Source organism: Thunnus thynnus, chromosome 8, assembly GCF_963924715.1.
Source record: "Thunnus thynnus chromosome 8, fThuThy2.1, whole genome shotgun sequence".
Lineage (NCBI taxonomy): Eukaryota > Metazoa > Chordata > Actinopteri > Scombriformes > Scombridae > Thunnus > Thunnus thynnus.
Window position 1 is genome coordinate 17,120,815 of NC_089524.1, and position 13,456 is coordinate 17,134,270.

Consider the following 13,456-nt stretch of genomic DNA (forward strand, 5'->3'; position numbering starts at 1 on the left):
GAGTGTCTTCTGTGGTTATTGGCCAGTTACGTACATTCAAATTTCAGTGGGCAATTGTGTGCATGTGACCGGAGGGGAGTATTACCCATAGAGTCCAGTTAAGGGCTCCATGTGTGCTTATAGAACTAGGGTTACAATATCATAACCTTTATGCATTAGGATGCATTGATTCAAGACAAAATAGGCCATATGTCAACATTATTGAGAGATTTAATTTCTTTACTTAAAAACTTTATGCCATGTTCCCAAATATTGGTGGTTGTAGAGTACAAAGATTCAGTTAATAAGAACTAAATGAAATAAGTACAGTGCTAGTAGATGAGGTCCTCTATCTCAGACGGCTTGGGTTAAAAATATTTTTCTAGTGAACTGGAAAACATTATAGTCTGTAACAACTGAACAAAAAGTTGACTCCATACTCCAGCTTCACTGTACTTATTGTTTAATCAACTGTCTTGGCCACCACAGAGTGTGGAATTGAATCAATCTGTTGAGCTTGGCCAATGCCTGAATACTGCAATAAGTAATAATATTAGTGAATATAGGAACAAAAACAGACTTTATAATTAACCATTTTTTCTTATGTATTCAGTGGCTCTACAAGATTTGCTGCAATGCAACAAGAATGGAAAAAAATGGAACAAATGTAGATATATCAGCCTATACATAGCTACCAGGTTATCAATATAGTGATCCAATATCAAAACAAACACTATCATTAAGCTTTTACCACCTACTGTTCCGACTGTATAAAGCAAACGCTGCTGCTACAATAAAAAGTTAATTATGAACATTTATTATATCAATTAAAAAAAAAAAAAAAAATAGTGCCTTTGTCAATCCGAATACAATGCACAGCAAACTGTACAAGTGAAACTAAAAAATATGTCTCCCTCCCTTCAAGGTAGTCTGGTCATCCAACTATGTAATAAATCCTTGAAAACTTTATGTCCAAACTCACCACAAGGGTGTAACAATCATAAATAGCCCATTTGTTTTAGTTTTGGGGGACCACCTCCAAAAGGGAATGATAGTTAAGGGGTTAAAAAAAGTCATTGCCTGGAAATAAATTTATGACTGCAAACTGCCATTAAATATGTGTGGTGTGAGAGTTACTCAATACCACATTTGAGTTAAAAAAGGTCTACTATTCATCATGTTGCAGACACTCCAATAAAGCGTGTACGCATTGAGCACCTCTTTAGTTAGCAATACTCAGCTCAACAGCTGAATAGGGAAGTGTTAGACACAGCTCCTGCTGTTTATATCTGAAATTCGGACTGCAGTGCCTAACTCTTTATCTTTCACCTCCCATCATGTTTAAAACATGCTCAAGTGTTAGCTCTTGAACTGCACATCAGTTCATTGCAAACTATGAGAAAAAGAACCGAGTGCTGAGTGAGAGCTACTTGGTGAACAGACCGCCAAAACCTTGTTTAGCATCTCTTAAAGAGCTGCCAGATTCCAGTGCATCATAGCAGGCATGACTCCAGGTATGTAGCAATGATATAAAGTCAAGTTTGAATAATTCATTGCACAGTTCACAGAGCCACTGACAACAGTGCTACTGTATTTATGCATTTATGGTGTTAACACTTAGTTCAGGACCAAGCAAGTTCTGTTGGATCCAGCTCTAAGTAAGCGACAGTACACATATTGAAGTGAGATGTCAGTGCACAGGATGCTGCTGTCTGTTTCCTCAGAGTATGCTTTGGGGAAGATATGCCCTATGCACTTAAATGAAAAGGCAAAACAAAACATACAGTATGCAGTTGATAAATGTACAGTAGCTGCTTGGAAAAAGAGAGAAAAATGTGTCCCAGCTGAGTCCTATCACAGGAAGCAATCAAATATGTATTTGAGTATTCTAGTCAGCCTTTTCAAAGGTCACACTTCTATCCCATGGATTCAAATCTCAATGGAAAAAGCTTATCAAAGCAATTTTGCCCAGCCATCCAGCCGTCCACCCAACCGAACCGGACTGAAACAGGCTATGTTAAAGGATATTTCACCCCCCTCCCTATGACCTATGAAATAGTGGTGAGGAGCCATAGCGCAGTACTCCATGCGTAGGCAATACCCTCAAAGCCTGACATGTCACCCAAGCTATTGTAGGCTTTCTGAGTAAAGTAAGTAGCGATGTCAAGAGCTAAATTAAAAATGACAGAGTGGCTTCTGGGAGTATTACCAGTGTACTTCTTCTAATGGCATTTCTCATTTGAATTCAGCTTTTATTTAACCATACAAGTTGATTCAGAACATGTTTTAAAGATATCAAAAGCCTGGGGGAGGAGCTGCAGGGTTGGAAACGATTGCATTGATACACACAAACTAGGCAGTTTCTCATTAGTTCTTTTCAACTGATGACCGGGCAGCAGCACTGAAACAGTCGGGGGTAGAATCCTAGCTCAAGGGCACATCGACAGTGTTTGATAAGGGTGGGGAGAGCATGAAACGTTCACTTTGCACATCCAGATTTCACCAGCTGATAGGGTGATTCGAGCGGGCTTTCCAGTCACAAGCGCCCTTATCATGCAGCAATCACCCCAAACTCCTGAGGACTTCACTGTCAAGCAGAATTTCTACATGACTAATTAAACTGTTCCACAAAACAGAAATGATTCTTTAAGCATTTAAGCATCAGACATATGCTGACACCATTCCTCCTCTAGCAGCACATCAACAGGGATGATCTGCCTGTTACAAGTACTTGCTTCAGTTTGCATCTCTCTAATTGAAGAATATGCACTGACTTTATATGCACATATACTGAGCTAAATTATCATCTGAATAAACAGTTTATGGCCACACTTCAGTGGATGCACAAAGTTTATTATTAGCTGGCAGTTTGCTGGTTGTCAGGAGGGGGAGTGAAGGAAAAAATGCAAACACAAAACAGTCGGAGTGGGAATAGGAACTTGACAGTCAGTCAGGGAAATTTATCATTCTGTCAAACTCCACTGACTGCTGCAGCAGATCTATCTACAGAGTGAAAAATACCCACTCCCACCCAAAATGGCTGAGTGTTGAAGAGAGTAAAGCCAGCAAATAAAAACTGCCACGTAGACATGTTTGTCATAGTGGTTTCACCTGCTTGGTCTCATGTCAATAAAAGTGATTAGACTCCTACCAAATATAAATGGCCAACAATCTCAGTGCTTGGGGAGGCAATGATGCAATCAGATCATGACTTTGCACGATTCATGTTACTCATAATACCTAATAAATGTGACTGAAAACAGACTATGAAAGATGCTTTATCCTTTTGAATAAAATAGCATAAGATAGCAATAGAATAAAATAAGCAAATAGTGTTTTCAGTTTCATTGTTCATTAAAAACTTGCTTGGGACAAAATTCTACAAAATACTATAGTTGGCTTCAACCCACCACCCCCAAAAAAGACTGTGGTAGAAGATTGTCGTTTGATGTTTTAGAATCAATATCAAAGCCTTTTTCTCCAAAATCCTAAAAATCGCAATTGTTAGATTTTTATTGGGGCTGCAACTAACAGTTATTTTTACTAATGGTTAATCTGTCAATTATTATTTCGATTAATCAATTAGTTGTTTGGTCTATAAAATGTTAGAAAATGGTTAAAAATGTTTACCACCAAAGCCCAAGATGACAAATGTCTTTTTTTGTCCACAACCCAAAGATATTCAGTTTACTATCATAGAAGACTGAAGAAACCAGAAAATGAGACACATTTGAGAAGCTGGAATCAGAGAATTAAAAAATGACTCAACATGACTAATCGATTATCAAAATATTTGGAGATTAATTTAATAGTTGGTAACTAATTGATAAATGGACTAATGGTTGCAGCCCTAATTTTTATACATCACATAAAAAGAATGTAGTTATGACTATAGTTCCTCCCTGTAATTAGTGACCTGTTGGTGTTTCTAGACCCTGACAAAAAATAACCATGTTTTGGTGTTGATGGTAGTTCAAGCAGCTCCACTCATGGTAGGTCATTGCAGGTCTGCTACATTTTAATGGGTCACTCACAACTGAAATAAATGCTTCCATATGCTGTGACTGCATATTCAGGTTGCCTACGCAGTGGTTGGAGTAGACTGTTCTGCATATCCAAAAGATTTAATGGAATTCCATCAATCGATTCCATCGGTAATTAGCCTATTACAACCTTTCAGTTGTACCATGTTCTTTGGACAAATCGCCCTTACTACAATAAACGACTCAAAGAGTCCATGGCAAATGGCTTCTTTTCTGATGTGCTTCGAGACAGTCTGTGATTACATTTAGTCCTGGGCCCTTTCATTTGACCAGCATATCATTTCTTCCCTGGTATACTTCAAAGTGTGGACACTTCAAAGTAGAATGAGTGACTGCCACTCGGACTCTGAGGATGGCTCTTTTGATCATCTTCTGAAAACTCCCCTAACGCTATCAGGGCAAGCACACCAGAGAGGAGGATTTGACAGCCATAAGATAAATGCAGTCATCCTCACAGCTATCAGATAAGCACAGCATGCTCTAATCCATTAATATGAAAATGAGGGAGGATGGGAAGTGGCTGGGTGGGGGCTTTGCAGCAACAGTTAAATGCTTTGGAATGAGTTTTCAAAGGGAGGATTCAGTATTCAAAGCACTTAATGGTGTATGTGTGCTCAGACTAGCAACCGACTAAAAAATAATAACAACAATAATAAAGACTATATAATAATATAATATAATATAATAATAATTCTTTGTTAATGCACCTTAAATGATGGTTTACAAACTGCCAAAGCAAATTGTAGGTCTCCTTGCAGTGATGAAAACTGCAATTTTTATGCATAGAAATACTCTATCTATCTTCTGTTTAGTGGCAGAATGTGCATTGGTGACACATTAACTACTGCCTTGAACAGGTGTCAAAACCAGTGGTTGGAATATCTTTTCTTTTTTGTTAACTATTTGAAAAGTGTCTTTTCAAATATTTGGCATGTAGGCTATACATAGACTGCAACAATTTAAAGGAAATGTTTAATTTTAAAATACTGATCATAACCTACATTATATGGATCATTTTTTTCCAAGTTATATTGCATCTTGAAAAGGAGATATTTTCTTCTTTTTCTGATTTTGTTCCTCACAGTAACTCATTCTCCACAGTTCATCCTATGCAATTTCACTGCATTCCTGTTGATAAACAGCACAGAGATTTATGGATATCAACAATTATAATGTCCATGGAGTTGTAGGGACCATTTATTGGTTAAACTCAGTTTAAGTTGTGAATTTAGTGATTTTGTCACTGTGAGTCATTTTTTATAATTATGACTTTCATTTCTTAAAATTTGACTCCAGATATTCTTTGCGAAATCACATTTGGATTTGTTAAATAACGTGTAATGCAATGAGTTGGGAAAAGTAGGGTTTTCATGAAGTAACTAACTGCGATGATTGAGACCGATATGCTGCCAATCAGTGTGGTAGAGGGTGAGGGATTGAGAGAGCTAGTTCGGTACCTCAAGCCTGAGTATGTTATGCCATCGAGAGCTACTGTGACTAAACGCATTGAAAAACACTTTGATGTGAAGAAGGATGAGCTAAATGTCAAGCTAACCAGGGCAGACAAGCAAGTTCTGACCACCGACTGTTGAACAGCTCTCACAAACGCAAGATACATCACAACTTTTTAAAAAAATTAACCGGTTAGTTACCAGTTAATGGGTGTCAGTCTATTGAAAGCAAAATTAATCGAAACTAACATCCCCAGTTCTTACCATTTGATCTCTCTAGCTGTTTATAGTTAAAGTGAGACTGGTGGTCAATCAGTGGAAACTGGCCCCATTTAATAACTTGTTAACAAAAAATGATTAGCCAATTAATTAGCTGCTACTGTTTAAAAACCAGGTACATTAATTCTCCCCTTAAATATATGGTGCTGAATGGCAACATCAGTGCAGTACCTCAAACTCAGGTCTCTCTTTCTCCATGATACTGTATGTTTACTTGAAATTGTTATTACATCCACCCATTTCCCCCACTCTCCCTCCCTCCATCCCTCCTCCCTCACCCTCTCATCTGTTCGACCACATCACTCCTTCCCTTCCCCCCCTTCCATCTCTTCATCAAATAACACAGCACAACTACCAGTCATCTCTCCCTCTCAGTCTATCACCTATTGATCCCGTCCATGCTTCCTCATTTCCTCTCTCGATTCATCCATCCATCTGTCCGTCCATTTATCCATCCACCCGTTTATTAGCATGGGTAAGTGAGAGGTGAAGTGAACTCACCTAATGGGGTTATGTGTCTCCAGGAAATGCTTGGCTCAGGTTTCCCACTGGCTGTACAGATGAGCGACACATTGCTGCCCTCGTTTACCGTGATGTCAGAGGAAATGTCATATATCTTGGGAGGAACTATAAGAAAAGACAGATAAAAAAATGCAGAAGATTAGCATTTCAAATATGCAACCTCTGGTTCACACACCAGTATCTTTGCAGTGAGAAGGTGCTTGTGTTCTAGTTTTGAGTTGAGAGATATATACTGGGCTTAAATGATCTCTTACTTTAGGGAACATAACTCTTGATACCTTAGATTCAGACTCCATGATTCAGTCTGACATTACCATCTTGTTAAATCTTCTCTGTAGGGGATAGAATTTGATTTTCCCCTTGCCAATCAGTAATATCCAACCACTCTGATTATATTTTCAGTCAACACAGAGGCTGCCTTAGTCAGTGCAGTTAGCATACATTACCAGTCAAAAGTTTGGACACATTTTCCCCGTTCAAGTGAACTAGTGCACTGTCTGTTCAAAACGTGCTTGTTTGGAATGGGCCGATTGCTTGGCCTCCGGTGTAGCTGCTTCAACAAATATAGAAATTAATACTGTTGATGTGAGGTATGAATGAGTATATACACCAACAACATGAAAGAAACTAACATTCTATTATACACAGATGTTAAGTCCTGTAATAGTGAATCTTTTCTCAATTAAAGTATAATGAGGGCTGCATTCAAAAATCAAATACATAACAGAGCTTTTGAAAAATGTGCATCCTAAAATGAAGAGGATTGATCATATTGGGCTCTTAGATTGTTTATTTTCTGTGGTTTCATTTCATATCATTTGAGTGGGTATATTTGCTCATGTGAAAAAACTTTTCTCAAGCTGAGCTGATACTAAAAGGTGACATGAAAACACTGTAGACCTCTGATTGGTCAATCATTTATCTCATTCATGGGATTTCTGTTTTAGAGAAAGCTTTCTGTTGCTCCCTCTCCTCGTCCCGCCGTTCTCCCTCTCTCTCCTTTCAATTCAGTGGGCTTTATTGGCATGAAAGTTTTGAGAACAATGTTAATATTTCTATTAATTATATATATACAGTATATCCTATGCATGTATTTGTGTGTGTGTGTATGTGTGTGTGTGAATGCATGCTTGTACTGTGTGTGTCTAGGTCATTCACTGTCCGTCAGGTTGTGGCATGTTGAAACATATTGGGCAGCAAGATATGCCCTGTCTCCTTCTCCTAGAAGTATTTTCAATTTTGAGAGGTCATTAATCTCTTTGAAAGATGAAATTACAGAGTTGAGCTTGTTCCTTAAATGTCCTTAAATGTTCCTTATTTCATTGAATGTTTTACATTGTAGGAGGAATTAGTAGTCTAGTAGTCTCTCTCTCTCTCTCTCTCTCTCTCTCTCTCTCTCTATCACATGCTCCTCAGGTTTCATGCTTAAAACACAGCATTCACACGAGGAAAAAACAACACAGATCTCTGTTCTTTTTTTTTTGTGACTTGTTGTTATTTGTATTTACTGCTGCATTAGTTGGATGTAATGAATGAATGAAAAGGAGAAATGCAGAGGAAACAGAAAGTAAGAGCGTCTGTCTCCATAGTAAATCATCTGTTGAGTGTTTGACGGTTGTTTATTTGTGCTTTAAAACGTAACTGCCGTGAAACAATCAGAAAATAACATTGTATTTCTGTCATTCACAAGCTTTCTCTCTCTCAGAGAAAGCTTTCCACCACTGTCTCTCCTCACCAGCGCTGTCTCTCTGACGCTTGCTCGTGCTCTCAGCTTGCTCGCCCCCTCTCTCTCTTTTTCTTTTGTCTTTTTTAAAATGAGTCAGGAAGCTGACAGAAAAGCCTAACTTTTGTTGTTATCAAACGAAGAGAGATGTCCTCCTGTCTTCTCTCTCATGGTAGGGTTGTACAGCTGCTGCACAGCAGAGCGGCTTGCTGACTGCTTGTTTTTTCAAAGTTTATTAATATTGATCATGTAGCATGTCCAAATTGCACCAACTTTGACACTGCACTCCCTTGGGTCCCCTGCAATGCACCCACCGAGTGTGAAGTAGATCAGATGAACGATTCTCAAGATATGTGACATACATACATACATAAATACATAAATACATGCAGACAGACAGAGATTCCTTCCTTTAGTGGAGAGATAGGATGATGGTGCTGATGGTGATGGGATGATAAATAGATGGGAAACTTTTGACTGGTACTGTAAGCCATTATTTTTGTGTATTGGGACACACGTGAAGGGAGTTGTTTTTAATTAATCCGAGACAAATAATTGCTGTTTCTTCAACAGACAGAAAGTAACATGTTGGTTGGGCTGGCAAGCTAACTAAATAAGCAAGCTTCAGCAATACAGTCATTCTCCTACCATAAATTGAATATTTTCTCATGTTACTACTAATTTCTCTAAAGGAACAAGCATTTGACTAATTGACTAATTGAAACAAAATTTAAGTTTCCTGTAAAGTTATCAAATTTTCATAAATGTGCTCTGCTGGCCTGGAAATTGATTTACAAACATATTTTTTCACCAACTAATTACTACATTTGGAATAACAAGAATATTCAATATAAAAATAAATCACTGTATTGGTTATACGAGTTGTTAATGGTGATGGGTAGTTATGAACACATAATGAATTCCTCTAGGAATTCCAGTTACATCAAAAGAGTATGTAGTGGTTTTTGATGCTTTACTGGGGGTGTGCTGCAGCTTCTTAGAGGTTCAATAATCAAGGTTTCAATCATCGATCCATTCAATAGAGGTATATTCCTTGGAGAAGTTGACATTACCATGAATAAATGCTCCAATAAATACATCAGAAATTACATACAAGCTGCATTTGACTTAAGATATGCCATGATAATATGAGGAAAAATAGATTATGACAGAAGCAGGACAGTATTGGTTGCTAACATGTTAGCTGATGTAGCTTGCTAGCAAATGCTAGCCAGCCAGTACACTCTAGCTATGTTCTGTATTCTGTGTTCTTACAGTGCATAATAAACTCAGCTCTCAAAAAACAATGAAGTCATGGACATGTTTAATTTGTGTTTATTTTATGGTTAAACACAGTTAAATATACTTGAGCAGTGATTAAGTTGTTGACCGTTGAACTATGTTTAATATTTCCCAAGCCAGGAGATCTTGGCACATCCAGTTAGTCCCATCCACAAAGGCTTTGATTGTCTCAGTTGTTTCTCAAGCTATTCGTGAGACCAAAACCAGACCTTTTTGAATCACTGAACAAAAATTGGGATGTGAGCAATGACTCAGGTCTGGATCCGGGCGACACTTTAGGTGGTTTGGAAGCTGTCTGTCACAAATCCAAGTCAGTCGTTAAACAGTATTTTCTTGAAAAAGAAAAATGTTCCTTTCTACTGAGGGCAACTCATCAACAGTCCCTGCTGGACATCACTTACGATCATAATTGGCAAGTTTCTGGGCACTTAAATCCTCTCGGAGCTTTGATGTTAAAAGCTTCGGTATTTAGGATGTTCAAAACACACAGACACACATGCAGCCACCCACAAAGGCATTTATATATTCAAATAAGCACACATGCAAGCACATGTGAGTGCACACACACACACACATACACATAGAAGCTTTTGAGACACTATTTTAATCAGCAAGATTTGAATCTCTGAGGGAGCTTTTCTGCAGTGGACTGTGCTATACAGTAATGACTTCTCAGTCGTCTGGGGTTTCCAACCATTCTACCCTGTGATCCCCCCTGATGCGAGCTAAAAAACTAACAAATGAAAAGTTGATTCAACAATTTCCCTACTTCCTCTTTAGACCAACATGTTCTCTTTTTGGACCAATTGCCAACAGGATGATGCATAATTAAAAGCATCCGTCCTCATATAACTGGAACCTCTATGGCTTAAGGAAAACAAAACTTCTATAATTAAAAAATGGTACCTCCGCAGCCTGTATTGACCCATCCTAACACAAGCATTATGCTCACCAATATAAGGGAGTGCCCAGGAAAACAGCCTTAGCGCTGGTGTTTTCTGTTTTGTTGGAGTTAGGCGTCATTTTTGATCAACAGATCTGGATCTAAATGAGATGAAAGTGGCGGACTTTCAGTGGAAGAGGACTAGAGGCGATGTTGAATCTAGGTTATTGCTTGTCAGATTCCTGTGTTTACTTCCTGTAGGACCCCACTGTTGACACATCTTCTCGGTGTCTGATAGCACAAAATTGAAAATGTTGGGGTTGTCTACTGATCCTATCTCTCCTTGGCAGGGACTGAGAGGTTTTCAAAGGTTCAGATGAAGAGCCCTCAGTTTTTTTAGCTCAGAGCTGCTGTAGCTCAGTTGCTTTACTGTATTGTATAACTGTTTAACCAAGTCCGGGAAACAGAATAAATGATCAATAGAAACAGTCAAACTTTAAACAAAAAGTTGGGAAAAACTTGAATCATCTATGGAATAGTCTATGAGCAACTGAACAGTTATTTACTCACTAGTCAATAACACATGCTTTTGTTTCTTGTCTTTAGAAACTATTATAGTTAGACACCATCATATTTAGACCTCTGGCATGACTTTGTAAATTCAACCGAAACAGAGTGAGGTAAGAAGATATTGCCCTCAGAAATTCCAACGATGGAAAGAAAAATGTAGTACCCGTAGCATGTTAACTTCTTTTTGGTAAACAATGAACAATGCAACGCCTTGGCAGTAAGGTGACACTACACCTGCCAGTTATGGTGCAATTTGATGACGATTCATAAGTGTCTCAATAAAATCTCAATTTACTGTTTACTGTTAAATATTAAGTGTTATTTGAGGAATATGGAACAAGTGACAGAGTGACTTTGGACACAGCTAATGTATAAAAACAATATGATTCTGCAATCTGTTGTTCAAAAAAAAAATTCATCCTAAACAAGATCTTATATATAGTAAGTGGGAGTCACGTTGCTAGGTTACGGTGCTGATTCGTTGCAAGAAACTCCGAACTATTTGAAATTCCACACCCACTAATGTGACAATCAAGTTACCAGGTGGCTGCACAAGTAAAAGTTTATCAACTTTTAAGTGCTCTTAATAGTGGAACTGCTTACTAATTTCTAACTGCATTATTGATGTCAAATGTTAATGAGACAAATTACTCTTATGTGTGCGTACGCCTCTGAGTGATGGTGTGAATTGAATTGTTCACTCTACACACTTTAAACCGTGGCAATGAAAAAAAAAAGGCAACACAGCAGAAAGGATGCTTTCTTAACCTCATACTGAGGATAATGACAATGAATGCGGTTTAAGGTACCATTATCTCACTTAACAGGAATGAAGTTGTTTCACGCCACTGTGCTTCAGAGACAATTTTGCAAATATGTAAAAAATGTGCATACAGAATCACAGCATTCAAAATTGGTCACACCTGCTCTGGGGAGAATTTTTTGTATTTTTGTGATGCATTTCACACTAAATAGAAAAAAATTGACCAGGTTTGGATGAAAGGAATCCAGTCTACAGGTGCCAACAGATCAGATGTTCCTCTTTAAGCTAATACCGATTCCAAGGACGCTTAAGGCAAAAATTCTTAAAGTCAGTCACAGTTTAAATCGGTTCTGTAGACTCTTGTCCAACACATCCAAGAAAAAATAGTAAATATTGTGATCCATTCAACCCTGAGCAATGTTTGGTAGTGTGCTTCAGATGCATATCATGTCATTTTCTTACAGACTGTTACTGTTTCAAAGTTAAGGCAACTACACTACTTGGTGTGTTTGTTTGGGATAGCTGTGGTCATGGCAAATAAATTATGAATAAGATACGGTTAAGTTAAAGTGACTGCTTGGCTAAAGTTGGTATGAGAACAATTGTGGTCACGTCTAAGGTGTAAATTATTCACATGGATGTTCGTCCCTGCTGTGAAAAGCCTTTTAGACATCGTTGTGGAAATCCTCACTTGAGAAATTCTTGGTTTCCACATTATCTTGAAAGCTTGCAGAATCCATTACTATTATTTTTTTCCTAGGATACTTCTCTCTGAGTGCTCTATATTATCCCTTTTACACCTCCTCCACCTCTTAAAGATCAGTCGTGACTGTTCTGCCCCTCCAACAACAGAACATTATAACCCTCTCCTCAATACCTACACACAGCTTGTTGTTTTCTTTACATGCTAATTCATTAACGATGCTATGATTGTCATGTTTGCCCGTTCCTCTCTAATTTCCCCTTCTCCAGCTCTGCGGGAGGTGCTGAGAGTGAGCTGCCACAGCTGATCTGGGCGGTGTCATCTCCCTCCTGGCAGACGCCTCGGGTGAATAAATAAGACTCTAATGACGCCACCGTGAATTACAGAAATGCTACAGCTGCACTATTAAAATGCAGGAGTTTTCTTCTAGAGGTGCAAAGTGGGATATACAGAACTGGGCTCTTCTATGAATTCTGACAGGCCTCTCCAGGATGACTATGGCTACCAAATTGCAGGACCCCATTACTGGCTAAACCTACTGCCATCCAGCTTTCCAATTAGAGAACAGAGGGGAAGCCCGGCCACTTGTTGTAATGGACAGCAGTATAGGTGTAGGAGAGGTAGAGGAGTCAGTGAGAGCTGAGAGGGAGGAAAGGAAGGTGAGAAAAAGAGAGAAGGTCCGTCTTCATTTTCTGTAATTCAAGTCCTTCATTTGACCACCATTATCCTGCAAACACAGACAAAATGAACGAAGGTGCTGTAACTGCCCTGGGCATATGTCCTGTTCAAACACAATAAGATGTAATGGTCTTATTAAAACGCAGATGCATCCTGATCTGAACACAGATCGTCTTTAATCAACGACATGCAGCACTTTAAAATTGGATTAGGAGCAGATTTGAGTTTTACTTTTCAGCTTTGCTTGATACAGTGAAGAAATCCTGGGGAGATCTTTGAGTAGCTCCTTGCAATTCTAAAATTACCAACTCCAAAGCCTCCCCCAAACCGCAGGTTGTTAGAGATGACATTGATATAGATGGATTATAATAAACCTGTAAAATATATCTGTGTTTGTAGGGTGTAATATACACCTCAGTAATGAGACAGTTCCCACACAGCTATTCCTAAAGGTTTTCAATTCCCTTTCCTCACTGCAGGCAGCAAAAAAGAACCAACTTCTAGTCCGTTAATTAGGTGTCAGACATGGAAACTAAACATAAACAGTGACAGATTATATT

General features: G+C 38.4%; 1 protein-coding gene across 4 annotated transcripts in view; it reads right to left on the reverse strand.

Annotated features, from left to right (window-relative positions):
• negr1 (neuronal growth regulator 1) overlaps window positions 1–13,456 on the reverse strand; it is a 164,347-nt gene that overhangs the window by 77,298 nt on the left and 73,593 nt on the right. For all 4 annotated transcript variants that reach the window (XM_067596803.1, XM_067596804.1, XM_067596805.1 and 1 more), the window contains exon 3: window positions 6,254–6,379. In XM_067596803.1, the coding sequence (XP_067452904.1) occupies window positions 6,254–6,379 (126 nt within the window). The remainder of the gene's footprint in view (window positions 1–6,253; window positions 6,380–13,456) is intronic.